We start from the raw sequence: 27877 nt of genomic DNA, 5'->3' as shown, positions 1-27877 counted from the left end.
CGCCAGCGCGCCGCGCCCGCGCCCGCCCGGCTAGAGACTCTTGGCTCAGTGAGTGGTTGGTAGGGAGCGGAGAGCGTGCCTGAGGCCACCGAGAGCGTGCCGAGCCGAGCCGAACCGAGCCGAGCCGCAGAGGGAGATGAGCCCGGCTCACCCCGGCCTGAGCAACAAGTGCGTGTCCTCGTACAGTACAGTACAGTGATCCCCATCGCCTGGATTAACTACAAGCCCTTGGATTTATCACCATCATCATCTGCATCACCATCACCACCTGTGGATTGTGTGTGCGCGTGTGTGTTGTGCCAGTGGGATACAGTGTTTGTGTCAACATAGTGCCTGATGGATACGCCCCAGCACGTCCTGCACTGAGCGAGGTACGTACACAACGCTCGCAGGAAAGCCCATTCACGAAAGCGCGCCGCGGCGCCTCGAGACGAGACGAACGACAACGACGCACCGCGGCCGAACAGCGCCGCCATGCGGGGCGCGAGCAGCGCGAGGCGCCACCGCTCCGTCGCGGTGCGGGGCGCGGCGAGGCGCGGCGGGGCGCGGCGGGCGCAGCAGCACTCCCACGTCGCGGCCGCGGCTCCTGCCTGCGTGCCTCCTCGTCCCGCTCCGCGTCCCGCCCGGCTGGTGGCCGCGGTAGCCGCGGTAGGCCGGCGCATCGCGCAGTGAGGTTAGGCCCACGGGCCCGGGACGCACTCGGATGAGGTCGGACGCGATGCTGTGCGCGATGTTGGATGAGTCAGCTGCGTCGGGTTATCTGCCCGCCGCGCGGGGCGGAGCGGCGCGCGCCCGCGTCCTCTCCCCTGGACGTGATCCTGGAGCCGGCCTCGGCCAGTGTCACGGCCGGGGTGCGGCGGCGGACTTTCCGCCCGCTCGTCGCCACCCTCCTTGACGCCGTCCTTTCCCAGAAGTAGGTTCGCAAGCGTGCTCGGGGTTGCCTGTCGCCTCCCCATCGCCGAGCAGCCCCTGCCCCACGGACTTGATCCGGTGTTATTCCTCCCCACGGCGCGGAAGTACCGTCGCGTCGCGTCGTCCCAAAGGGCGGGGGAGTCCCGGCGCCCATCCTCCCGACGCGGTCCAGTCAGGACACCTGTTGGTCAGCGCCGCCACCCCAGCCCGGCCTCGGAGGCCCGGAACTCGATCAAGGTCAGGCCCGTGAAGCGTGTCCGGTCCTCGAGCGCGGCAGAGAGTCCTCCGGACCTAAACGGGAGTGCAGAGACAGAGACTTGCGCGCCGGGCGGCTCACTCCGAGCCCCGCCCCGGCCGGCCTGCTGGCCGCCAGATGCGTGCCACCCCCGTGCGCCTCCGCCCTCTAGGGGCGGCCTGGGGGGCGGCCGACACACGCTCCCCTCAGCAGCGCCCCTCGGGTTTCACCACATTTCCACACCGCCCCCGGTGGCGTTTCCCAACGCCGAGGCCAGGTCGAGGGTTGTTCCTCCCCCGGAGCCCCCGCCCTCAGCCACCGCGGCCCGGCCGCCCTTGCAGCCAGCTCGTGGGGGTGGGGGAGGAAGGAGCGGCCGCCCCGCCCTGTCGGGATAGGACGGCGAGGAGAAGGGGAGGGGTGGGTGGCTGGTGGTGCGGTGGTGGGGGAGGCTCAGCGAGGGTGGCGGGCAGGGCGGGCGCGCCGCTCAGACTCAGGCTCGGCTCACTGACGTCAGGGCGGGCCGCTTGACAACAACACGCACAGTCCGCCTCGGTCCGGTCCGACTCCGTGCTACGCTCGCTACTCTGCGTGTCGTCCCATCGCGAGTTCCGTCCCGCCCCCTATATCCTGTTCGACACCGCCGAGTGCACCACGAGGATTTGTACTGGCGCGGCACGCCGCCCCCGGACGCGTCCTGCTGCACCGACCAGAAGGTAAACGGAGGGGGAGTGGGCAAGGATTGGCACGGTGCCGGCGGCGCCCGCCCGCCTGCGCCCCGCGAGCCCCGACTGGGTCGACGACTTGTTGACGTCGGGAAGGGCACCACGCGACGCGACGCCCAGCGCCGCGGCGCCGAGCCGGGCCGGCCTGACCCAGGACCGGTCCGGGCGCCGGCGGGCCGCCCCGCCCTCGAGGCCCTCATGTTCCTTATGATCAGGTTGAGTAATCGCTGGGGCTGGTATTGGAGTTCGCGTACGCTGGCCGAATGTTGGTGGTTTTACCAGAAGCTCCGCCGCGCCCCGCCGGCCTGGGGCCCAGCTCACGTGATCCATCCTCGGCCCCTGCCACCCCCACCCCTCCGCCCCTTCGCGGGGCCCCTCCCCTCCCGACCGCCGTTGCTGTCGGGGGAGAGGGGGGGAGGCCCGACGGGGCTCGGGGCCCGGCGGGGCCTCGGGGCGGGTGAAAGGGGAGAGGGGAGGGAGAGGGTGGGGACGACCATCACCAAGATGGCGGAAGGGCTGGGCTGGGTTGAAGTTCAGTGCGGAGCACACGGTGTGAAGTGATAAATTATTTTCCCCGTGCACGTTCACCTTACGCCTTTTCGCGTGCCCCCCGTACCCCTTTGCTCACCTGTGGCTGGGCGTCGCGGCGGCGTGGTCTGGCAGTGCATGGAGCAGCTCGCCGCTGACACCTGTAGGAGTGTCCCTCGGCGCTGGGCCCGCAGGGCTGGGCTAGGGGGTGGGGCCCCTCCCTCGAGCGGTACGGTGGTGTGCCAGCGTGTCCTGTCGAGTCGAAACCCTCGTTGCACTTCGCTGCACCATCCTCGTCTTGCATGTCAAGGTTAGATCGGTTTTGCCACAATTTACGTCAACGGATGTAGGAGGACGTGGGGTAGTGAATGTTCCGGCGACAACCCTCCCTCTAGTCCGCAGTCGCTACGGACTGAGCATGTCCGTTGTGTTACTTGATTTACTTTTCTTTGTGGATAGAGGGTAGGGCCGCCGTATCCGACCCCTGTGCATCTGTGCATTCCCCTCTCTTACTACTCGTTTGTTCCATGACAACCTTGACTGGTTGATTTCTGCTCTGTCAACTACAGACAAATTTAGCCATGGTCCTAATGTAATTAATGTAATTATGAATCCTGCTGTGGAGTTCCTTTTTCTTGACTTTCTGTTATTACTGAGCTGCTCGGATGTAAGAGGTGGTGTTTGATTCTCAAATTAGCACACATCAATCACAAATTAGCTTATTGTAGGACTGACCTGTGATTTCTTCCCTTTCTAATTTAATTTGTCCTCTTTGCTTGTGTGCTTGATTCATTTTAAAGCCTGTTGTAACTTTAATTTTTTTTTTGTTTTGACCTCTGTTTCAGGTTGTTTGGAGAATGCCTAGTACTCCGACTGACCACTGAGCCGGTGATAAAGAAGATTTCCGAGTGAAACGACATACACTTAGAAGTTGTCCTTTTAATCCTTCCAAGATGTCGCAACGCTTCTGCTTACGGTGGAACAACCACCAGTCGAATATGCTGTCAGTTTTTGATCAGCTCCTGCATGATGAATCTTTTGTGGATGTGACACTTGCTGTTGATGGGCAGGTACTTCGTGCTCACAAAATGGTGCTTTCAGCATGCAGTCCACTCTTCCAAGCCCTTTTTATTGGGCATCCGGACAAACACCCAATAGTGATTCTGAAAGATGTTCCCTATAATGACATGAGGTGTTTGTTGGACTTTATGTATCGTGGTGAAGTGAGTGTTGATCAGGACAGATTAACTGCCTTCCTCAAAGTGGCAGAATCATTAAGGATCAAAGGTCTTACGGAAGTCAATGAAGAAAAGTGTGACATTCCCTCCATTACCAACAATTTACTCTCAGCCATTCCCCAAGCCCATAGTACCCCTGCTGCACCTCCACCCCCTCATCTTCAGCGGATACAGATGCCTCAGAAGAGAACAATGCCTCCTCTAGTTGCATCTAATCCTCTTCTTGGTTCAGCCCTCACTGCCCCCAAACGCAAAAGAGGTCGCCCAAGGAGGGTATCAGGCAGTAGTGATGACCCCCATGTTCGTGATGGAAGCCCTCATGAACTGGATGGTGAAATGGATTTGGAATACGACAGTCAACGCAACACCGGTTCTGAGCATGGTTCACCTCCACCTCAAGATCTGATGGAAATGCGAATGGATTATGGACAACGCGCAAACAGTGTGGGGAGGCTCAACAAGTCATCAGATAGAGATGATTCATCTGGTGTAGAAGACGGCTCAAGTCAATCTCCCCTCAAAGATTCACCAACGCCAACCAAATCAGCACCCCAGACTCCTAGACGGTCAAAGGAGGATCCTGAGCCCACACCTGGTACTTCATCACAAGGTAAATTATTAGTGGTTTGCATTTTTGTTGTAGTTGTAGTTGTGCTTGTCAAATTTCTGCATCCTTCTTCTTGTCTTGAAGATCAGAATACAGTAGTTGACTTGGATAACTGATTTGCTGACTTGCTGCATTTGATGTCACCAATAGTGACCACATTCTCTTAAAACTCTTCAATTCTGTCTCTTGTTGTTGACATCAAAATATTCTGCCAGATCTGCCTGCTTACCCTCTGCCCAGTAGAATTGCGTGTCTCACTAATCTCTTTACATCTTGGTCTCTAATAAAGATTCTTACTGTAGTGTAGTTCAAAACACTGGTCTAGTGGCTTTGTGTGCATCTAAACTTTACTTTTTATTTTAAAGTCTAAGTAACTTTTACAATTGCACAGGTGTATTGTTTTTCTTTTCTTTTTTTTCTCTCTTTTTTTTTAACTTAAATTGAAAGTTAAGTCATACTGTGCTTTTGTTTCAGAATCAGGACAAGCACAGTTCAGAATAGGCAGCAATGGAAATAGTGGAGCAAATAAAGCGGGCACAGGATCGGGCAGTACTGGCAGTAGCAGCAATGCAGCAAGTCCCCAAAATAATGGAAATGGCATCGGATTGACAAACTCAGAAAATCTTCCACCTGGTAAGTTTTCTATATATCTTCCAAATGATTACAGTATTTATGGGTGGGATCACCAACCATCAGTGATTGGTGCTCACTTCTGAGTTGAAACCTTGCGTTGGGAGGGGTATTACACCAGCAAACCTAAAACCAGCATCAAATTCAATCTTGAAGAATGGTCAAGGATGTTTTCAGAATCTTCCACTACTTATATCAGACAGGCATCAAATAGGAAGAGAAATGCACATTCACAAGTTATTTGGGATTGCAACATATTGAAACATTACCTGTTAACTGAATATCAAAGTTCCATGCAAGAAGCCACATCATCCAAGCAAAGTCTTGTCATTTACAGTATTTAAGTTTTGTAGCAGTTTTTTCAAAGTAACATAATAATTTTACAATGGGTATTGTTGTTAGTGTTTTTCAAAGAAAAATGAATTTCTTTTGACTCCTTTTTTTTGTGTTAAATGTTGAGTATTTTGATTGGACGTGTGGCTTGATTTTGGGGCATGAATTTTTGGGGGATCATCCTTGCCTGTTTGTGGGGATTCTGATAATGTATATATTCACTGGTTCTCAAATTGGGTTATATTTTGGGGTTTTCATTGCATGAATGTTTTCAGTGTTGAGGATTTTTTTAGTTTTTATGTTGTTTTTTTTTATTTGAAAGCAAATGCATGACACTGATCTCTTTGAAACCATAATTTCATTTTGCTACAGTGGAGTTAAATTTATACTTCCAAAAATTGCTCAAACTGCACCTACTGATATGGAATTAATAATTGAAGTTGAGAAGGTCGACTCTGTTATTTTCCTTACTGAAGTATGCACAATGTTCTTACGCTGTGTCCCAGTTGAGGAATAGCCATCTAGCCCATTAATTATTATTTTCATACTTCCTCTACAATATTTTACATCGTTGGTGTGTTATTCCAATCTCCACCTATTTGTTTTTAATTTGAGAAAAGGCATGTCATTGTTGGTATCTCATCCATCTTATCCATCATTTTCATTTTGCATGACCATGGACAATACGTTTTTTTGTGTTTTTTGTGTTTTTATGTTTTGGGAATTCAACTATATTTGGCTACATTGTATGTTATTTCTTTCCCCCAGCATGCATGAAGTTTGGAAAAGATGTTTTTTTTTTCTTTTACAGGGATTCATCATTCATTAGGAATATCACTTATAAATGTCTTGTATGCATCATTTGGCTCGAGATTTAGACTGTTGCCAAGAAGGGTTTTTCTACTATCATAGCATGGACTAAATGGGTTTTGAAAAGTGAAAATAAAATTATGTCATTAATCATTCAGCTGACAGGTACTTTTGGGTAATTACATCATGTTAAAATAGCCATCTACCTATTGAACTCCAACAACAATTGGCTTTTGGATACCTGTCTTAAGTTAAAGCCATTCTACGTAGTTCACATTTTCATTGAACATTTTTTTTATTAGTTTGTTCATGCCACTCAAGTTCAGCAAGTAATTATATTTGTGGCTAATGACCCAAGTGCAATCTTATACCTTGTATGTTTTTGTTACTGAACAGCTTCTGTACTGTTTTAGAAAGTTATTTTTATCATTTGGAGCATGGGAAACTTAAATTTAGTCAAGGGCATCGTTGCACAGTGAATCTATGTCCATTCTGTTGCAGAATTGTGCCATGGCAGTGATAGTAAATTTTGGTGCTACATTTGCTTACACAGATTTGGGGTATTGCTAATTTTGGTTGATTTCATTTTATAATGCTCTGATAAAGACATGGTTGCTAGTCTCAATTGGTATTAAATTCCAAAGTTTCACTGTTCCATAGTCATTTTCTTAAATTCCTAAGCATCCTATTATGCTTGTATTATGTAAGATTATCCCATGCTTCAATTCATAGTGCCTACAGTAGTCTTCAAGTTAGGAGGAGGAAATTGCTCATTGAAGATATGATGCTCTTGAAGATAAAAGTCTTTGAGGTAAGTGACCTATTTTTATTTTTTTGGATTTGTTATAAACAGTGAAACTTTGTTCCCATGTGGACATCTGGTGCAGGGTATCATGGATTTTGTTGGGGAAGCATGTTTTGGATGTCACTACCCATGCATCACATTGTAAAAAGTTTTAGATCTATCTGCTGTACAGTATTGTGTTTGGGTGGTATGGAGAGAACTTGTTTCTTATTTTAAATTGCATTCCAAAAGCAGGGGGAGAAAGACTTTTATATGTACAAAATTAATTATAAAATTGTTGTTTCTCCCCAGAGTGCTCAGAGATGTATATTTCTCAATATCTCTGTCTTGCAAACTATTGTCTTTCTGTAAGCGTGCTGCATGGGTACAAAATGGGTTTACCTTAAGCTGGCCTGATACCTTCAGGTTGAACTCCCGTCTTCCTTCATTACCCTAACAGGTTTTGTTTTAATGTTATTATCCCAAATTTTACTCAGCACATTTTGAGACAAAATATTTTTGAATTTAATGTCAACATTTTTACTAACTTCACTCTTTTCTTTTTTTATTTTTGATGAATTCTGTTATAATACCATTTTAATTACACTATTGGCTACTTAAGAAAACTTTCTCTCTTTACTTTTTATAGAAGCATGCACGTCCTTTCATTAAAGTAGCTTTGAACTTTTTCTGAGGCCCCTCCTTTGTTGGGTATTTTAAGTCTAGATATTTGCATTCCCTTATGGTGAACAAGCTGCTTTTTGTTGCATTTCGGTTATAAGATCATAAGAAAGAGCTTGTTGTAGTTTTAGGTTTGAATGCCTGGCAAAGTACAGTAGATTACATTGCTTTTTGAAGGTGTGTAAGAGTTTGAAATTGGCACACCCTTGTAGCTCCTCTTTTGATAGCCTTCAATTGGTTCAATGGTTGCAAACCAAATTCAGTACCTGGAATGCAATGTCAAAGTATTATTGTGGGTTTCTGATTTGATTAGTAGTTTACACAATTAGTTTCCATTATTAGTTTCTTGTTTGTTGCACTTACACCTCTTTTTGTTTCTAAGTTGTTGTTCCATTCATGTGTTTCATTTTTCAGGACTCGCAGATTTTCATCTTGGAAGTCGTCTTCTATTGGCCTCAGCATTTTTCCCACCCACAGCTCTATTGGGAGATGTTGGAAACTCTGAACATGATGGTGATGCAGATGAGGTAGATGACACTGAAGAGGACCCTATCAACTTTTCGCAGAACAACTCAATGCCGGAGCCATTGCAACTTAAAGTAGATAATTTAGAGCCCAAAAATTTAGTCAAAAGAGAGATGGTGGACAAGCGTAAACCCTCTCGTCCTCGCAAACTCCCTGAACAGCTTACTATTAGCGCTATTGGTAACCATTGTGCAGATATCAAATATTCCCTTGCCCATCATTTTGATTCAGATATTGTTCAACCGGATTATGAAGCTTACAAATCTCTGATGGAACACCACCCTGTAGGATATATGACCCCAGAGCAGGAACAGAAGCCTGTTGATGGGAAAGTTGATGGGAGTCGTTCAGTTCGCCAATATTGTGTCAAAGAGGAAGGTAATTTGTACCGGTGTTGTGTTTGTAGCAGGACATACACCCATATCAGCAATTTCTGTCGTCATTTTATCACCACTCATAAAGGTGTGAAGCAAGAAGTGCCCTGCCCTATATGTGGAAAGTTATTTACTCGCAAGGATAATATGGTAACACATACTAAAATGGTTCATGGGTTAATAAAGCTGGAGAAGCCTGCTGCTCCACAGCCATAATAGATATAGTAATTTTTCCAAAGGATATTGGCAATTTTTCTTTCTCTTTTTTTTTTTTTTTTACATCTTCTGTAGATTGTTTATTTTGTATATAATGCCCAATTTAAATTGAACTCTCCGTCCATTCTGAATATGTGCATACCGTGAGGATTACAAATTTTCTTCATTGACTTAAAACATTCCGTAAGCTTGAAATTTACTCATGCATCAAGGGAAACCTGTAAATAATTCAGTGGGATAGTGAATTTAAAAACAGATTTTATTTATTTTGTTTGTTTTTTTTTGTTTGAGACTTTATTGTATGTTTAATGTGTTCAACCTCGAACACAAATTTAATGACTGAGTGATATCTCTCCAAATGCAATTGACAAATCTGAAATGTTCATACCAATAGTGATATAAATATGTTGACTAATTAAAAGTTACTGTACTTATGTTATCTAATTGTCATTTGGTCCTCCTGAGGAATAGTCATTTTTAGATCTTCTGCATTAGCTAGAACTTTTTTCATTTTAGCTATCTGGAAGCAGATTAACCAAGAGGACTCATTTTATTACTTGGTTATAGTACCAGGCTGTGCAATTTTTCTTGTCGTATTTAGATGCAGCACCAACCTGATATTATTTTTACAGTAATGTTTTCAGTTTTGTTTGCTGCTTATGCACTTGTTAACATTTTACCACATAGGAGTACCTTTATTAGTAAATCATTTTATCTCTAACTGTATTAATATGTAAGCTGTTCTAGTAAGTTTCACATTGTAGATTTGCTCATTGTAAGTTTTCAGTAGTTTTCTTTTCAATATTATATGGACCTGCAAAGTATGTTGCTAGGGACCAGAAAAGATGGTTGTGCATTTAAATTTGCTCTCTGTAGGTAAGTTAGAAATCTTTATCAGCTCCACTGATATTGGTGCAACTCAGGTATATTGCCTTTCCCTGTAGGTAAATGTCATTGTTTCTATGTTTTAGCATTCATAACCAATTTTTTTTCTCGTTTTTTTAAAAGACCTTATTCATAACCTTTGCAATTTATAACAAGTCTTCATTAGTGTCTTCAATATGGTGTATATGAATCAAATGATCTCTTCCATGGAACTTAACCATTCCTGACCTAGTCGGTTTGAATCTTATTGAAGTCATCCTAGCACCCTTTTGTTACATCTAATCATTTTACCTTGAAGTTGAACCCTTCTATTGCTTGCAAAATATGCCAAGGGTTATTCCAACTAAATACCATTCTAACATTTGGGTGCTCTAAAAATCATTCCTTTTTTCTTTCTCTATTTTAAATGGGACTGAATTATTGTCTAAGCTGCAAATCTTGTTTGCGCTTCTAACAAACTGCATTAAGACTTGAGTGACATGATCAAATTCAACTATGATCATTTACTCACACATCAAGACTGAACATAAAGACCATACGCTCTGATTTAAGTTTGTGCACATTTAAAGACTTCTTTGAGTGCCATAGTATTTAACTAGCAAATTCTTAAGTTATGAAAATAGTTGCTCATTTTTTTAAAATTAATATCTGCTTTTGGAAATGAGATGTGTCTACATTTCTAATGAACACCAAAGGTCTAATGCTGTTGAAAGCAGAGTTAATTTTCCAACAGTGTTTAGAAGACTAAGCTGCAGTATATCATTCTGAAAGGTGTTTTTAGTGCCTGGTTGTGTTAAAGTTATGAGTTGTTGCTTAATTATGTATGTCCTGAATCTGTAGAATGTATGTCTCCAATGTTGAGGAGACACTAGTCTGTTGGTTGATTGATACATGACTGGGTTTTGGTTTGGTGTAAGATGCGTCGCAGTTCTTCATTAATCTCTTCTTTATTTTGTTGTGTATAGAGAGGTCTATCGGTTTCTTTTAAGTACATTAATGACTTGTTTTTCTCATGTAGTTTAAAATTTGTTCTCTCATTACCTTGTTGTTGAATTGATAATAAAATTTTGTCAATTACACTTTATTCTTTATTATTTATGATTGCTTTATCCCTTCCCATAGCAGTGATAGTGGTTCCTTTCTGTCAAAGTAATTTATTTTAATCAAGGTTTTCTCTTATTTTTCTGTTTCAGTTCCATTACTCATCCCAAAGACAGAGGCCCTTAGCAGAAGCGGCAGTGTGGAGCACGCCAACAATAACAACAACACCAAGGATGGTGGGAAAGATCAGACCCTCACAAATACCACATCAAATGCTAATTCCAGTCTGGATGGCTCAGAAAGTTTTGCAAGTGACGTTACCACAACTCCATCATCAGGCCGACAACCCACGCGACGCAGAGCAAGACGAAGAGCGGCATCATCCAGTCAAGATCCTGCTGAACAACTCACTGAAATGAGTGTTCGGGGTTTAAATCTCTTCCGCTATGCATCAGTCACTGAAGGTGTTTATAAGTGCATGGAGTGTGCAAAAGTAGATGTGATAAAAACATTTAAAAACAAGTACAGCTTCCAGCGTCATGCATTCCTTTATCATGAGGGTTGTCAACGGAAAGTTTTCCCTTGTCCTGTATGTGCTAAGGAGTTCTCTCGACCGGACAAAATGAAGAATCACATGAAAACGGTTCATGACTGCTTCATGCCCAAAGATTGTGTATTCCCTGTCAACTTCTACATGCCTGAAGGTAATGCAAATTTTCCATAAGCGTAATTGAATCTAGAAGACACCCTCATTAAATGAGATGAACATTTCTTTTCTAAGGTTTAGCATTTAAATGTTTTTTGGTGAAAGATCGGTGTCATTGTACCTTTGAATTTACAAAAGGATCTCAAAGATTCTTGCAGCTCAGGTGCAATAAAATCCGTACTTTCTACTAGCACTATGTTTACCTTGCATTGTGATAAAAGAAGAATTCTGTCTAGATATCCCCATGGTGGACAATTTAATGTATGTTTGTAGCAATAATATTTTATTCAAAGAAAGTTATATAGAGGTAATTGATAAAATTTGATTTGGTTGAATTATTCTTTCTTTTTATACATGATACTCTTCCCATTGTAAATCTATGGTTTGAAGTTGATTGTAACTTTGATCCAGTGTTATTGCCAATTATTAAGAGATATTTTAATATCAGTGTTACTTTTGCTAAAGTTTATTCTCGTACCTGTGACAAATTGCAACCAGTGACTTTTGACAATATGTTGTTAACAAAATTACCTAAAGATAATTTAAGGAGCAAAATTGATATTTTTTTCCCGTGACTTCATGATTTAAGTATAGTGCGAATCTTTTTTTCAAGGAAATACTCAAGTTGTCCTTTAAAATGTAGATGTCTTTAAGTGAGCCACTGTAAAGCAAGTGCTTTATACCTTTTTTACAATCTTTTCAAAGCAACATGTCAGACTTGGTGGATTGTTTTAATCCATAGTGCTCATCTTTCATGTATCAGTTGATGAGCAGGTGCTACATATTTGACTGAATATCGTGTATGATGTTAAATCATTATTGTTCTAAGAGGAAGAAGTTACAAGATTCCATATATATTATATATTAGCAGTGCTATAGATGTCATAATAGGTTTCATCATTGGCATTCTGTTGCGTCACCTATTAGCACTGTTACCTATTGTTCATTCCCGACTTTATAGCGTGTTTCAGTTTTGTTGTATTAGATAAGTATTGTGGTAAACTTAATTGATTGAATGAAAAACTTCAAACTTGTCAAAGAAGTATTTTTATACTGTTAGTAGAGCATGTTGTTGTATGACAAATGAAGTTAGAAACATTTTACTTTGAAGATTGCAATAATTTGAATTCCATTGTCTTCCAACCTAGTTGTGGTGCTACGGAAAGGAACATGATCCAATCTTCGTTCCATTTCAATCAGAATACTCCAATTAGGCCAAGCCCTAATGCTGAGACTCCTCCAAATATCATAGAATATCAATGAACTGTCCCTATTTTATGATTCCACTTGAGAGCACTAGATACCTTTTTATGTGTTTTCTATGCAATTTAGTTAAAAGTAGGTATGTTATTGAAGATTGTAATTATGAAGAAACTATTGTAAAGGCCAAAAAGGTTTTAGTAAGGAATTATGAGTATATATATTGTACATATTATATAATAAAAGATGTGAGTAAAACAACATGGTTGTATTTTGTAAATACAAGTTGATGAGCGTTGTGTGATGTCCTAGATACTGGCATCAAATTTATCATTGTTTTTATCTTTTGATTTAAATTCTGTGCCCTTCATTCATTTTGAAACTCCTTTATTTGTGTGTTATTGTTTGTTAAATGGCTCATATAGTAGGGTAATCTATCAAGCTTTAAAATTTTGTGCCCTCAAATATTCCTCCTGTGGGGTATCTCAAATTGGGCCATTTTTCTTTTAGATAGTTTTAATTATTGACTAGTTTCATTTTGCGTTCTATGTTGACGAAGAAGGAATTGCTTTATCACTGAAGGTTCTAAATACATTGCCGTCTGTGATATAAAAGGAAAAGAACACACATTGTGATTTCAAGTGATTTCTAAGAACACCTTAACTACCATATTTTAAAGCGCTCTGTTTGAAGCAGATGCACTTATGTGATAAATAATTCAGAAATCAAAAAATAATTCCTTTTCCTTCTTTTTATCATAAGACTCGGCTGCAATAACAAATTTTTTGGGCTGGGAAAAAACAGTAAAGCATTTTTTTTTAAAGATTGATCTCTACCAATCTTCCTTGAAGGACTCAAAAATATTTTATGACAGGTCAAGTATCAAACAATTGGTTCAGTTCATGATGAGCGGGCCATGTTTTATGTCCAAGGCCATGAAGTTTTGCAGGTTTCCTTCGTGTGTTGAGTGAACTGGAATTCAGGTCCAACTTCCTCATAATTCACCATCACAATGACCTACCAGTGACGATTCACTTTTAGTAACCAAATAAGTACAATATCTAATGTTAAAAAGTAAGTCTTGGGTAAATTTGTAAAATTCCAGAAGACCAGTGAGTACAGTGAAAATTAAAGCTTTATAAGTGCTACGTGCAATTTGTCCAATCCCATTGTTACATTAAAAAAATGTGCGATCACTACTTTATCCTTTTAAAACACTGCGTAATTTAGTGTAAATTCCATACTAACTAATTTTGATATGTATTGTAAAAAATGTGTTGTTTGACACAGTATTTAATTTGATAATTAGTCTTAGTCATGGGGATATTGGTTTATTGTAAATGTAGATTTGTTTCACAGCTCGTATGTTATTTGTTATTTTTCACACAATTACCCCCAGCACAAATATCTTTGTTTTGGCAAGTTAAGTTTATGTCATGGAAGATTTCCAAAATGTGTATATACTTAACTTAGTTTGTTACCTTAATGGTATTGCCAGATAAATAAAACTTGAGATTTATTATTATTGTACGTTTTGTTTGCCTGTAGCCAAAAGGACACTTGATGTAGATTTTCACTGCTCTATTTTCATTTCATAATTGGACCTCTGATCTCAACTAATACTGGTCCATACAATATGTTAATACTGGTTTTGTTGTTCATTTGTGCGGATCCACAGGATTTTAATAAAAATAGCAGAATGCTTTGCAAATAATGTCATCATTTTGATACTAACCGAATTAGTACAGCAGTAAAGTTGCCCTTTTAATACTAAAACTTTTGGTGTGTAAGGATTTGGATTAAATCTGGGTGGCAAACAAAGTATGAGTCAAGTTTCGAGCTAACTGCTTCTGTTCTCCACCCAGTCAATATTATGAGTAGTTTCCATTGAACCTTGCATTTGTGCACTGATATTTGTGCACACTTGTTGTCACAATACCCCAAGATGATCTGACATAAATTGTCACACTACCCAAATCTGATCAATTTGTCCAAGAAAATTATAGAATAAACGAATGAAATGAAATCTACTCTTCTTGCTCTCTCTCCTTCGGTGCTGACCATTTTACACAAAGTGGAAACAATCAAGTTTACAGCATTTACTGTATGTCACATACCTTGATTAAAAATAACAAATCAGAAGTGAAAATTCTTCTATTCTAGAAAAAATACAAGAATAAGAAGTTACATCCTTGCCACCTCAATTTAAGTGATTGTAATTTGCTACTCGCTCGGAAGCAATACATTTGCTTCTGGGGGTGCACATTAAACTTTCATTTCAGGCTTCCTTTGCTGGCCTTTGAAGATTTACTGCCAGAAGCCTCTTGGCTAGTTCTTCCAATGCTTTGAGTACTAGCTCGACTACTACTTCTACTTCTATTGAGGCTCTGTCCATCTTGTGATGGAGCCGCGGCTTTTTCTGTTCAAGAAGAAAAAATGTAATGTTAATCTTTGAAAGGCATTGTCAAGCTGCTTACAGAGGGGAAAAATTTTACCACCACCCAGCTGAGCTGATCCCACGATGATTGTGCTCTGTAAGTCAAGCTCTGGAGGCTTTGATGCAGATTGTTTACTCAAATCTTGAGAGCGCCTGGTCTGACTAGATTTAGGCTGCACTACAGATGAGCCTCTTGTTCTCATTGATATTTGGGAGGCTACAGTAGAAGCAGTCAGCGCAGAGCCCGAAAATGCAGGGTGAACCTCTACTAAACTCCCAGCATCACCTACAGGCTTTGCTGACCTAGATGATGTAGTGCCATCCATAGGGCCTCCCACTGACCCTCCAGTTTCACTAAAGCAGGATTCAAGTTACTGAAGTGTAAGAACAAACAAAACACAAAAACCACTGACATCATATTTACCTCTGAGAGCGTATTTCAGACATGCTCCCTAGAGTAACAGAGGAATGAGGAGCACAACATGTGTCTTCCTTAAGAGGAAATACAAGCTGTGCAGGAGTTTGAAGAGTCCCATGATAAGATCCAATGGGCTGATTTGATGGGTCAAAAATGCGTCGACGGGTATAAGTGCAGCTACTGACAGAAGTAGCACTGCTTCTACCACTTCTAGAAGTGCTTGCACCACTGAGTGTAGAAGTAGATAAGACACCCTTTAAATGTTGGCCTGGCTGTGGCAAAGTTAGACCCTTCTCCTAAAAAAAGGAGAGAAAAAAAAGGGAACAAAACTATTGTACGTGTACTGGCATCTATAGCAATGTAGAAAGACAATTTAAGACGTTTAAAAGTATGCCTACTCTAAGATGTTGAGAAATGGTAGGTGAAACTTCCATGTGCCTCACAGACATTTCAGCAAGTAGTTCGAGGGCAGCTTGATTCTGGTCTATAAGTTCTCTGAGCAAAATGTCTTTCTGAAAGATGATCAATCATAATTAATAACATCTTAGTATACATACATACACAATTTATTTTAAGAAAAGATTTATTGAAAAAGTTAAAAGTGAAATTACCTCTTCCATTGCAAACATAGTGGAATCACTTTTGTTCCGCAAATCCCTAACAAGTCTCTTCAGTTGATTCTCTGCTCTCTGGAGTTTAAGATCTTGGTCCTGAAGTTCTTTAGCAAGGCACGCAGCTTCATTCTCAGACTCGTGCATGGCTGTAGTGTTATGCTCAACTTGTTCTTGTGTCTCTGTAATTCGCCTCATGATATCCTAGAGAAAAAAACAACACCATATGTAAATATCAACTTATGTTTCAAAACATTTTACAAACTGACAATTAATTTAATTAATTTGACGGTTGATTTTTGATAACAATTGTTTGGCTATGACACCTACTGTCAGAAATTTGTACAGTACCTGTATTTCAGTCTCCACTCGAGATTTCCGCTCTCTCTGACTTCTTAGTTCCACCATGGCATCATAATACTCTTGCTCCAATATTTTTAATTTTTCCCCTTCTGGTCCTACAAGTATAAAAGAAAATGTTCAAATTATTGATATTACGAAAAGGAAAATAATTATTTATATGCTAGTAAATACCCTCTTTATCAATCATGGTGAGACTTTTGCGATAGGTATCATTAGAAGTGTTTACAACTTTCAAGGTGTTCTCCATGGCTACAATTTCTTTTTCAGCTTTTTTTATTTTAGCATCCAATACATCTCCTTCTTGCTGAAGAAGGACCTTTTCTTGAGCAACCTATCAAAATATGAGTTCATTGACAAAATGATCAGAAAAAAAATATAGAAAAGTATAAACCAAGACTGCAAGATGATGTCTTCCTTCCAGAATAGACAGTGCAAAACAAAAGCAAATAGTGCAAGGGACATTTCTTACCTCTCACCTTGAGTTTAAGCATTGCAGGGGATATAAATTCTCCAAATTCATCCTTTCCAATTACACTAGTGATAATGTCATGGCGATTCTGAAGTTGGCTTCGTCTCGTATTCAGTTGATTGTAAGCAGTTTGAAGTTGTGCCCTTTCTTCATTTAACGTTTTACGTTTTGATGCCATCATTTCTTTGTGCAAATCTATTTCTAGTTGGCGCTCTTTCATTGCCTAGTGACAGAGGGGCCAAAATAAAATGTCCAGATTAATTGAAAATTAAATATGCCACTGACAAAGATGAATCTCTTGAAAAAGATAGAAAAATAATAGAAACTATGAAACTTACACTCTCCCATTCAACTCTTTGTTTAGACAATGAATAAACTTGAGATCCTTCTCGTTGAAGAGCTCTCTCTACCTGATTAACTTTAACACGCAATAATGCATGTTCAACAAGACTTTCATGATGAACTGCTTTAGCTAACTTGAGCTGCTTTTTTCCACCTTCAACCAACAGTAAACCATCTTGTCTTTTCCACTGAAGTTGTTCCACCTCTTTGGCTGTGTTGCCAAGCATGTTTGACATTTGTCTGCAATCATTCTGTACATGCAAGGTTGATACAGCAAAGTCTTTTAGGACTTAAACGGATACATCAAAACACAAAAAAACAGAAGAGTACTTTACTAACCTCTAGCCTATTAACCTGTGATGTTATAAGAGTCAAAACTGACTGCTTCTCTCTTAAAACACCTTCAAGTTCCTCAATTTTTCTCAACATTTCTTCTTGCTCTACTGATTTTGTTTCTCCAAGTGCATGTGAAATCCTTGACCTCAATTTTTGCTCAGAAAACTCCTGGGGATCAAAAAGATTTTGAATATTATTTTGATGATTTTAATGCAGAAGAGAAAACCAAAAATCTAGTTTAATTTTTACCATTTCATATGTAGCATTCTTAGTTTTTATCAAATCTTTTTCAACCTTTTCAATTTGCAAAATTATTGCTTTTTTATTTTTTTCAATAGTTTGAATTTCAGCAGTTTGCAGTCGTTCTTTCTCACATGCTGACTGCAGTTCTTGAGTAGTACGAAAGTAAATACCTTGAAGCTTATTGATATCTTTAAGAAAGCATTCTTGTAGACGTTCCTCATCCTAAAATTGAATAAAAACACAAAACCTTTGCCTTGAATTTAAAAATAAAATTTCAAGTTCCTTCAAGGAGGGTAGTGGAAATACAACCTGCACAAGTTTTTCCATGTGGTTATATCGCTCTCCAGCATTCCATAAGTTTTTGTTCACTTCCTCAAGCTTCTGCAAAAGCTGTTCATTATTAGCCTGAAGAGTATGAACTTTACCATCTCGTTCTATAACATGACGCTTAGTTTGGGCATTCTGAGTTCTTTGGTGGTTTAGTTGCATTTCAAGTCCAGAGAGGGTACGCTTTAATACATTAAGCTGTAGAAAAGAAAAGTTTTGTTTCACTCTTAAAATACTTAAAGGAATTGCATCTGCAAACTATCTTTTGTGTCTGTCACCTCATTATCGAGCTCATGGACATACTTCTGGACCCTTTGATCCTCAATTCTTAATGTATTTAAATTTCTATGAGTTTCTTGGGCTTTTGCTTCAGCTTCAGCATTATTAGTTTTCAAGTTTGCATCCAGTTCCTTGGCCTCTAGAAGTTCAGCCATTTTAATCCTCCCTTGAGCGCGGACAGTGAGAATTTCCTAAAGCATTAAGTAAAGAAAAAGATAATAAGACAATACCAATGGTTTTCTTAAATTATGGGGAAGTACTTTTTCTATAGCTTACATTTAAAGTATCATTGATGTCCTTATCTTTGAGGTGCATGGCTTGAACTGAGTGTTCCCACTGTCTGATCAATGACTGGTGGTCAATGTGTGCCTGGCGGTAAAGCTGAGCAACTCTATCAAAAACTTGCTCAAGCATGGCTGCTTCAGTAGTGGCCTCTTCAGCTGAAATATTCTGTTTATCTACTTCCACTTGAAGAGCAACTCTTTTCATCTCCAAATCCTACCTTTCCCATAGAAAGAAAATTTAGAATTAAGTTTGACAAGAAGTATTGATAAGACAATTACCTATCAAGCACTGAGTTCTTCAGAATCTGGAGTGGGTGCACTTTACTTGCCTTAAACTGAGCATTATCTTCATTAATAAACTGCTGTAAAAGTTGAAGATCCTCTCCTTTCCTATTATGAAGGTCTTCCCATGCCAGCAGTTCTTCATCATCCCATCGCATAAGCTGTTTGAGCTTATTAACTTTGTTGCGGATGACTTTAGAATCATTCTGGAAGCAAAAAATTGATCAGTGTTCTGTGAGTACAAGGCTACAAACACAAAATATCTCCAAGTATAGTTTAACTATTTCTAATGGTAATGTGCAAGTACATTCAAACTGACTTCATCAATTCTACCTCCATTGACGACAATTTCTTATTTTTTTCCTGAAGGCTATTTTTCATGTTACGCATATCTCGCTGAAGCGCTTCATTTTCATTGCGAGCAAGGGTTGTCAAATGTTGTGAGTTGTCCACTTGATGCCGGGTAGCAGCCAGTAATTTCTAAGGACACAAGAAGTAATAAAGAAATATCATCAATAAAAAAGTAAGACTTAAAAAAACTTGACACTTTTATCTATAATAAGTTTAATGCAAACATACATGGTTTTCCTTTTCTTCATGTGAAATGTTAGTCAAATGGCGATTGAGAGCATCTAGACGTTCATCCATTTCCTCTATATCAGCAACTAGCTGAGCTTTTTCTTTCATTTTTGCCTCAACCTTGAATCAATGGAAGAGTTAGTTTTATTTCATTTAGAAGTATTGACAAGGAGAAGAGTGAAAAATTAAAAGAGGTTCAAACTTTGCATGCATCAACAATAATGTGAAATAACTAACCAAGTTTTCTAAAATTTTGTTTTCTTCATTCGAAACAGGAATTCGGAAACCATCAGTCCATCCAAGTTGCTTCAATATATCTGTAATTTCCCGAACCATTTTGAGACAGATTGTGTGGTGCACAGTTCGTGTAGGTGTTCAAGTTAGTTCATGATGTTTGCAATGTCCAACGTAAACAAAAACAAAGCCACTATTCAAGAGTTTTGTTGTCATGGAAACGGGGGAGGGGAGGAGCGGGGAAGCGAAGCCAGAGAGGGGGTATAGGGAGGAAGGGGTAAGGGGTGAGGAACAACCAACGCCGAAATCAGCTGGACGACGGCTTGTGAGTTTTCTTTAGAAATTCTGAGAAATACTGGTTGTCGGCACACAACTGAAAAAGGTTATCAAGAATCACACACCTTGCAACACCCTTTTGTGATGCGGTGAGCTAAAGTGTCATCAAGGAACAATCAGTGAGCAAATACAATATCAACATAACCTCTTCTTTCTTGGGCAGAATTTTTAGTATGAGCAATGATGATGTGAGATGGATGTTTTATTTTATATCGTGTTAATTGTGTACATCAGTCTCTTTTCAGAAATTTTTAATGATGCCCGACTCAGGAGTTGTCATTAAAGTACATGCTGGATCAGATGTCATCTATTCCACTTCCAAACCTGTCGTTAAAAGTACTACTAATAATGCCCAGCGGAATGCTGATGTCTTAGTCAAGTCTCTTAGAGAAGCTAAGGCAGAAATAAATCAGTTTCTAACCGGACTGGTACTAAAGAGTGGTGACCAGGGTCAAAATGCGGGTGTGTACTATTACAAGTCGCCTTTATATCTTAAATTTGTTTTTGATGGTATGGTAAAATTTTAGTGGTTTAATGTGTATACTTTGTAGGAGCAGATGATGCTAGTGCTGATGAAGAGGATGAAGATGAGGAGGATGAGGATATTACTGAGGGGGTTGAAGAAACTTATTTGAAAGGTTCAGTTAACACAAAGCGGAAAACAGAAAACAGCATTGACACAGAAAATAGCTCTAAAATAAAAAGAGCAGTGTGATGACTTAGGTTGAGTGTGCTTTGGAGTGTGACTCAATAAAAATTTCTCATATTACTTTCAATGTATTTTATTCAGAGTTTTGCATGGGGTTAGTTCTTTACAGTTCTTTTGTACATGAGAAAGAACCATAACAACAAATAGAACCAATTTGCACGCTTCATGACACAAGATCAATATTTGTATGCCACGAGTATCAATTAGAACCATCCTTGGTGATTCCTTCATAGATTTTATACTCCACATCTTGTGGATAAAGATTTTCTTCCCCCCAATTCCCCTGAAAATTTAACCCAAGTTTTTAAAAATACATGCACCAGTAAAAAAGTGATAGGATATAAATTTTTACATTGAAAAAATTCCTTTGTGAATTTGTATAACATACTCTTAGTAATTAGATCAGAAAAGGTTAATACAATCATTTTTATCGCAATTAGTAGAATTTCCATGCTTTCATCATTTCATCATCAGAACCTTACTAGTTGAAGGGGTCCCTTTCTTCTCCCATGAACTTGAAAGAATATAAATTAAATGAAGTAATTATAGCATGAGGAGTTTCCTACATATATACATAAATCAATCAGGAGCTTTGCTTTATATGTACATAACTCGTAAGCTGCTTCTTGGCTCATAGTATCAACATTATATTTTAACATCAAAGATCTCTTTTTATACAATGGTGTAGAGAAGGTTTTGTTTTAAATTTTGTTTGGTTGCATAAAATTTGATTTTGTACTGCATAAAATCAACAATCATCTGTTTGAAATTTGCAAATGATTTGACGACACCGGATTTCCAAATTCAACTGTGGTGTTGATACCTCACTCAGATGATGGATTCACATACACCTTGTCTCTGTTTCTTGATTACGAAATCACTCCCTTTGTAGACTTTTCAACTGGAAATGCTATTTGGGGGAAAGGATTCATCGCAATGAGATATGAGCTGTTAATGGCGCCTTTGGTATCCCTCCTGTGAGTACCAAAGTCCTCACAAGCCTACAGTAGTTTTAATTTTTATCAGATAGCAGCTAAAGCAATGCTCAGTTTTGTTGAGTTTATGGTCATACTAGCCATCAATTTCCAGCTATCCCTGGATTATTTGAGTTGAAAAAAAATCTAAGTATTTTTTCAACCTCAGCTCCAATTAAGAAATATACATTTATATTAACGTACTTGTAGAAAAATCACAAGAATAAAGTCTTCATTGATTGCTTTCTAAACAATACAGGTTAAGATAAAAGGCATTATTATTTTGAATCATTGGAAGGGTGTCAAATACTAGAGACATGAATTAACTGCAGTCTTGCATTATGGCTGGCAGAGAATTAACGCATAGTTTGATGAAAAACCCCAAACAAGGCGAGTTGAGTGTCACCTGTAAAGTTTATGTTCTCACTGCCAATCATATGTGCAACTTAAAAAAGGATTGGGGAACTTCCAAATATTTTCACAAAAAAAAGTAGAGAATGTTAGAGTATTCTTACTTAGAGGGAAAAAAAAAAGAACTGCATTTAAAACAAATTGCAAAATTATTTTTACAGTTTTCAACAAAATGGCTTTGCAGCTTACCTACATATTTTAGAAAAGGTGAAATATTCATAAAACTTCAAAGTCACAGTGCAAGTGGCATTAACAACTACTCATGTCTTATTTTCCTCAGGTTAGTAGTTAAATTGGATTTCTTTGAAAACCTAACTGTGTGTCTTTGAGAAGCACTTTCTGCAATCTGTTAACATGCTTTGGCTCGGTAAACTGGTCAGTGATATGTTCATAGATAGTTTTACCCGCATTTATGATTATTCAAAAACAAATAGAAAGATAAAATTATAACCAGATCGAGATGCAGAATCACTTTCAACAGATCCAAAGTGTAAAAAGTGCTCTCTCTGGGATCTGATCTAAAATCATAGAACTTTCTCTTTAAGGGATACAAGAGAATTTTGTATGAAAGGGAATGTAACTACCTACATTTTGTTAACAACTGATCAAATCAATCTATTTTATTTTTGCTCTATGGTTGGACTTTAACCTTGGATTTTAGTGGTAAAAATTAATAATCGGTTGTGTAAAATTTTGGTGACACACAAGTAATTCAAATGATTGCTCTGACTAAACTGAAACATTATTTCCAGCCTGAGGGAACATGATAATGGTAAAAGTAGAGAGAGAAAGATAATTTAGACTTTGTAGACAATTTAATAGCAAGTAGATTAATGGACTTCAATTCAAGTATGTTGAATTATAATCTAGACACCTACCATAGAAGTTGATGTGTTTATCTAATTTATAGCACAAAATATAAAGTCCTGAAGATACACAGCTTATATTGGTCAACAGAGCTGTGTCACTAATCACAAACAGTAGAGAACACATCTAAGTTTTAAAAAAGAATTGTTACTTACATATTAATTAAAGGGAATTAGAAACAGCCCTATCCAATGAGGGAATACAAAGTTTCTGAACGACAATTCAGAACAGAAATATCATAAACAATTCAAAGAACTTCCCTGTGCCAGTCACTCAGATTAACAACCTTACAAGCTTTATATTGCAGTCAAGTCTTTGCTCGGCAGGTTTGTACCAACACAAGTTTAAACAACAACGTCAACACCCCGCGACTCGGTGAGTCGTGGAAACAAATAATAGTATTACAAATTCAAACCTAGAACAAAAGTCATCACGTTTCACCTGCCGCCCACAACCCACGTGCCACGTAGCGACAACAACCAACAACGTACCCACGGGAGCGGGAGCAGTCAATACAGGCGCGGGCCGCGGCTGCCGCGGCGTGAAGCTCAGTTTGTGCGCGTCGTTACAGAGTCCTCCCGGAGGCCCTCCCTCCCCGCCTAGGCGTCCAGCAGGACGTGCCAGCGGCAGATCTGCTCGCCGCGCACCTCGCACATGTCGTTCCAGTGCGCCGCCTCCTCCTCGCCCGACGACTTGGCGCCCAGCGCGAACCAGCCGATGGCCTCCTTCTTCTTCATGCTGCGCTTGTTGTACACCGACACGAGCAGCGTCACGTCGGGCAGCTGGAACAGGGCCACCTGCGGCACACGCGCGACGTTAGTTATGGGGGCAGAATTAATTGGACGTCGACTTACCAGGTGGCTGACTGACGCCGCGCACTTTCGAACTGTGTACCGCATGCACGGGTGCGGGCGGGGGCGGGTTTGCCTATCCTCGCTGCCTACGGCTCGTCATGGCCCCGTGCGAGTAGGCAACCCACCCACACGCGTGCATGCGGTACAGAACACGAAAGTGCGCGGCGTGGGTCAGTGGGGTCAGTGGTTTGTCTGACTGGGTTCAACGGGATTCCTCCCTCACCTGGAAGATGAAGGTCTCCTTGAAGAGCGGGTTGGGCTGGCCCCTGCGCACCGAAGACTTGGCGCGGGCGATCTCCTGGCCGGAGCTGCTGGCGAGCCTCAGGCGCACGAACGTGTCCGGCGCGCGCGTCATGGCCAGGTTCCGGAAGTGGCTCCCCTTGACGAGCTCCACGCTCAGCCGGCCCGTCGTGCCGTTGTAGGCCAGCCCCAGGAGCAGCTCGGGCACGCCGCCGTGCTGCATGGACTGGCTGGAGCCCGTCGAGTCGCTCCGCGCCAGCGACAGCAGGTCCGAGGCCGACGTCTTGAGCTGCGGGGTTAGAGCAGGGGGAGGGCCGTGAGGGAGGGTGGCTTGAGGCGGAGGGGAGCCGCCACTCGGGACTCTGACTCTACTCACCGCCGTGTTGGCCCGCGGCTCCAGGTTGAGCCACACGTTGGTCTCGGCCTCGAGGTTGATGGCGGCGAAGCTCACGACGCACTCGCCGATGAGACGCTCCCGCCGCATGCGCTCGCATCCGTACAGCCGGAAGCGCACCCCCATGCTGTTGACGTCCTCGGGGTTGATGCGGTTCAGGAGGAACGACTCCATGAACTGCGGCTGGTCGCCGTGCCGCACCTTGCTCTTGCACTTCTGCTTCTTGGCCGGCAGCAGCAGCAGGCGCACCTGCGTGTGCGTCGAGCCGCCCCGGTCCTTGGCCGGGATGTCGCGCGCCTGCAGCAGGTGGATGGTCATGTTGCGCATGGGCGCGTCGTAGGCGAAGGCCACCTCCAGCTGGCCGCAGGCGCAGATGGGCGCAGCCGCGGCGCCGCCCCCGGCGCTCCGGGCCGCCGCCGCCAGCCGCCCCCCGGCCGAGCCCGCCGTGCCCGCGCTCTGCACGCTTTGGATGTCGGAGGCGGCGCCGTCCTCCTGGTTCATCATGACGATGCACTGCAAGGAGAAGAGGAAGGTGAGCAAGCAGAGCGGAAAAAAATAATTAAGCAGAGAAGTTTGAAACGCCAACAAGAAAGTCACATAAAATATTTAAGAGTTGATATGCCAACAAATCCCCGCTGCGGTCTCACTTACGTCCTGACTCCCACACTGGTCCCTCGTCGGTTCCGGAACCACCTCCAGCGGCGGCTCCATCTTCCGGTGCGCATATCTCGGCGGATATCCTGGCCAGATGCTGGTGCTGGCGTTGCCACCCGCGAAGTTGACCACTGGAAAGAGACATCCTGGTCAGGGTTTGGTTGGTTGGGTAGCGCACTGCTGGTGTGGACATCGGCGTCCCCCTTACCAGGCGTGTGGTGCTGGTGGTGGCCGCGACCCTCGCGGTGGCGGAGCATCTTGTCCTCTTCGCTGCAGCTCGTGGAGCCCGAGCTCGTCGAGCCGTTGGACGAGGCGGCCAGCCCCAGGCACCCGCGCTCCGCCATGGACATGAGGTCCGTGTGCGGCGGGTAGGTGTGCGGCCCGTGGGGGTCGTGGGGGCCCGGGGGGCCGTGGGCGCCGTGGGGACCCGGCTCCGGGTAAGGGTAGGAAAAGTGACGGCCCCCCAGGCCGTGGCCGGCCATGCCCGCGTTGCCTATGCTTCCCGAACGGGAGGGGATTTCTGCCGAAGGGGAGAAAAAGGATGGCGGTTAGGAAGATCGTCGAGGAGTCGAGCTCAGGTAAAGTGATGCGTTACTCGTCCTCGGACAGGACCTCCGCAGTACTCACGTATGTGGGTGGTCTGGCCGTAGTGGGCCTGCAGCTGACGGTGGAAGGCGAACTCGGTGCGGCCGGCGGGCTGTCCGCCGCCCGGGCCCAGGGCGCCGCCGTGGCCGTGGCTCCCGGACGCCGACGGGCCGGTCACCTGCAGCTCGGCCTCGAGTCGGCGCCGCCGCCCATCCTCGTCGCTGTCGGAGCTGCTGCCGGCCTCCTCGAAGGAGAAGCCGCGCCCTGCGGTCACGCCGGGTAGGGAGGGTCAGTTCGGGGCGCTCGCTGCTGCAGGCGCGTCCGCACCGCGGCCCGACGGCCATCTGCGGCGTGCGTGCGGGGCGTGGGCCTCCGACACCACCGCGTCGACCACCGAGCACTTAGCGCAATTGTGGTCGCGTGGCCGGGTCATTAGGCTGACCGCTTGGCGTGGACTGGCCCGGGCCCTGCGGGGCCTGGAGGGCCAGTCCCACTGCGGGGGCCAGGGGAAGGGCAGGGCAGGCGATGACGCTTGTACCATCACTCACCCCGCCCCCCGCCCCGTCCCCACACATCGCTCCTACCCTCCCTCCGCACGCAGGCGGACGTACACGAGTGCTCCACCGGGAGCGCCTGCGGGGTAGACTGTCCCGCTGCGCACGGCTGTCTGGCAGGACTGCCTACCCTGCAGGCGCTCCCCGCCAGCGGAGCGCTGTGCTGAAGAGTCTGACAAGACATGGTGTTTCCAGTTAAGAATTTTGTTGTTTCCACGCTAAGCGCGCGCTCACGCTGAGCGTGGAGGAAACGACCAATTCTTAACTGGATATAGCAACAGTCGGTCAGCAGCAGCAGCGCGGCACTCGGCTAGCTTAGGCCAGCAGCATCGGCACTCACTCAACTCTACTCACCCAGGTCGGTCTTGCGCGGGCGCGGGGCCAGGCGGATGCCCCACGTCTCATCGCAGCAGTTGAGGCTGTTGATGCCCGTCAGGCACCAGCGCTTGTTCAGGTACAGGATGACGCCCGCGATGACGGCCAGCACCCCGGCCACGCCGACGACGACCGGCACTGCAATCAGCAAAACAGAGGCACGCACCGTCAGTCACAGAGTTGTGAGCGCGGGAAGCGTTGTTGGTGGATGTTTCACGAACAGTCCGCGTCGTCCGCCAACTTCACTTTTTGAGTCCGTCAGACGCTAACTCTCCCACACTCCGCCACCCCCGCCCCAGCACCTACCCCCATCCCCCAACACTTGGGTGAACTCCGCGCGCGTTTTCAGCGCAGCTGATAAAACAAATAGTAAACTGGTCAGGACGCTGGCAGCATGACGGAGAAAGCGCGCGCCGTCCATGACGGGAACGGGAGGAGCAGCCGGCGGCAATCGAGACAGACAGAAAGGGGGGCGGGGTTAGGGGGCAGGGGGACGCTTCCCGATGACGCACTCAGACGTCGCCATCATCTCCCTCCTCCTCATCCTCGTCGCCGAGTCGGGGCGTGCTCGACGAGCAGAGAGGCTCCCCTGCCCCCCTCCGCCACCACCCCGGCGGCCCCGGCGCGGCGCCCGGCCACTCCAGACGACGTGGTTAATTCATAACGATGCCGTTGATCACCTCCTCCAAACGGCCGGCCGGCTGGTCGGCCGGTCGGCCGCCTATTTCTGTCCTCACGACATGCAGGTGCAGGTGGGGCGGACGGCGGCAGCGGGGCTGGCGCCACCAGGAAAGCACCCTGCCTCGCCCACCCAATCCCCACGCCCACGCCATACCGGAGCGCGGACCCACCACCCGCGAAAAGATTTTCGGACTCCATCAAGGCCATCAGATTTTGATGCGTTAGGTGACGTGTGGCGAGTGGGCCTCGGGGGCGGTGGCGGTGGTCGTTTTCGTCATCGCAGGTCCGATGGGAAGGTCAGCGACGTGGACGTCCGCCGCCCACCCGAGCCCCACGCGTGCACCGAGGCCGTCGCGGCCGTGACGCTATACGGCTGGAGGTCGCGCGTCGCGCGCAGTGAGCAGCGGAGGCAGAATATCGCGTCTCAAATTATCACCATGATTACTTCATTTTCTTCTCGCTTTTTCTTTCTCTAAAAGCCTTCAATTATTTGAATTTGCTGCTGCTCCGCGTCGTGTTTTTTTTTTGCATTTTTTTTTCGTGGAGTCGCGCCGGGCGCCGGTATACATATCGCGTGAGGGCAGATAGTTTTATTTTTAATCATTCATCGTC

The 27877-nt window shown here is 43.9% G+C and overlaps 4 protein-coding genes across 10 annotated transcripts in view; 2 read left to right on the top strand and 2 right to left on the bottom strand.

The window, feature by feature from the left end:
- The first annotated feature begins 38 nt into the window (after positions 1–38).
- On the top strand, positions 39–14453 carry LOC113203072 (protein tramtrack, alpha isoform). Of its 6 annotated transcripts, none has more exons than XM_026417558.2 (4): positions 39–371; positions 3243–4245; positions 4717–4875; positions 7895–10559. In XM_026417558.2, the coding sequence occupies exons 2-4, from the start codon at positions 3351–3353 to the stop codon at positions 8593–8595; spliced, it is 1755 nt and encodes a 584-aa protein (XP_026273343.1). In that variant the 5' UTR covers positions 39–371; positions 3243–3350; the 3' UTR covers positions 8596–10559. The 6 variants fall into 6 exon arrangements, with proteins under 6 accessions (XP_026273343.1, XP_026273347.1, XP_026273346.1 ...); XM_026417561.2 differs by lacking the exon at positions 7895–10559 and adding an exon at positions 10674–14453 and having other exon boundaries at positions 42–371; XM_026417560.2 differs by lacking the exon at positions 39–371 and adding an exon at positions 1621–1860.
- A 110-nt stretch (positions 14454–14563) lies between these two features.
- On the bottom strand, positions 14564–19862 carry LOC113203071 (coiled-coil domain-containing protein 39). The gene is made up of 18 exons (XM_026417557.2): positions 19635–19862; positions 19398–19517; positions 19152–19298; positions 18866–19024; positions 18529–18750; positions 18252–18443; positions 17956–18171; positions 17653–17868; positions 17407–17571; positions 17064–17318; positions 16733–16948; positions 16428–16587; positions 16245–16351; positions 15894–16097; positions 15681–15794; positions 15289–15578; positions 14923–15218; positions 14564–14846 (listed from the first exon to the last, which is right to left on the bottom strand). The coding sequence occupies exons 1-18, from the start codon at positions 19731–19733 to the stop codon at positions 14701–14703; spliced, it is 3324 nt and encodes a 1107-aa protein (XP_026273342.1). The 5' UTR covers positions 19734–19862; the 3' UTR covers positions 14564–14700.
- A 62-nt stretch (positions 19863–19924) lies between these two features.
- LOC113203074 (uncharacterized) lies at positions 19925–20736 on the top strand. The gene is made up of 3 exons (XM_026417564.2): positions 19925–19956; positions 20213–20429; positions 20519–20736. Exons 2-3 carry the CDS (start codon positions 20222–20224, stop codon positions 20680–20682), a joined length of 372 nt encoding a protein of 123 aa, XP_026273349.1. The 5' UTR covers positions 19925–19956; positions 20213–20221; the 3' UTR covers positions 20683–20736.
- LOC113203073 (synaptotagmin-3) overlaps positions 20734–27877 on the bottom strand; it is a 64971-nt gene continuing 57827 nt past the window's right edge. For both annotated transcript variants that reach the window (XM_052265395.1, XM_052265396.1), the window contains 7 exons: positions 26564–26722; positions 25698–25919; positions 25279–25590; positions 25068–25201; positions 24399–24929; positions 24006–24311; positions 20734–23725 (listed from right to left, as the gene is read on the bottom strand). In XM_052265395.1, coding sequence (XP_052121355.1) covers positions 23528–23725; positions 24006–24311; positions 24399–24929; positions 25068–25201; positions 25279–25590; positions 25698–25919; positions 26564–26722 — 1862 coding nt within the window. In that variant the 3' untranslated portion in view covers positions 20734–23527. The remainder of the gene's footprint in view (positions 23726–24005; positions 24312–24398; positions 24930–25067; positions 25202–25278; positions 25591–25697; positions 25920–26563; positions 26723–27877) is intronic.

Source organism: Frankliniella occidentalis, unplaced genomic scaffold (assembly GCF_000697945.3).
Source record: "Frankliniella occidentalis isolate FOCC.00 unplaced genomic scaffold, Focc_3.1 Scaffold26, whole genome shotgun sequence".
NCBI lineage: Eukaryota > Metazoa > Arthropoda > Insecta > Thysanoptera > Thripidae > Frankliniella > Frankliniella occidentalis.
The sequence above is the reverse complement of the archived record's forward strand: the minus strand, read 5'-3'. Positions and strand labels throughout refer to the sequence as shown.

Excerpts from the sequence above, each read along its gene's own strand:
- LOC113203074 (XM_026417564.2), top strand. The coding sequence starts at position 20,222 with ATGATGCCCGACTCAGGAGTTGTCATTAAAGTACATGCTGGATCAGAT. Across the intron at positions 20,430-20,518 it reads TGACCAGGGTCAAAATGCGG|GAGCAGATGATGCTAGTGCT; the intron begins GTGTGTACTATT and ends TATACTTTGTAG.
- LOC113203071 (XM_026417557.2), bottom strand. The coding sequence starts at position 19,733 with ATGGTTCGGGAAATTACAGATATATTGAAGCAACTTGGATGGACTGAT. Across the intron at positions 18,751-18,865 it reads AAGATAATGCTCAGTTTAAG|GATTTGGAGATGAAAAGAGT; the intron begins GCAAGTAAAGTG and ends TGGGAAAGGTAG. Across the intron at positions 17,869-17,955 it reads ACATGGAAAAACTTGTGCAG|GATGAGGAACGTCTACAAGA; the intron begins GTTGTATTTCCA and ends ATTCAATTTTAG.
- LOC113203072 (XM_026417558.2), top strand. The coding sequence starts at position 3,351 with ATGTCGCAACGCTTCTGCTTACGGTGGAACAACCACCAGTCGAATATG. Across the intron at positions 4,246-4,716 it reads ACCTGGTACTTCATCACAAG|AATCAGGACAAGCACAGTTC; the intron begins GTAAATTATTAG and ends CTTTTGTTTCAG. Across the intron at positions 4,876-7,894 it reads CTCAGAAAATCTTCCACCTG|GACTCGCAGATTTTCATCTT; the intron begins GTAAGTTTTCTA and ends TTCATTTTTCAG.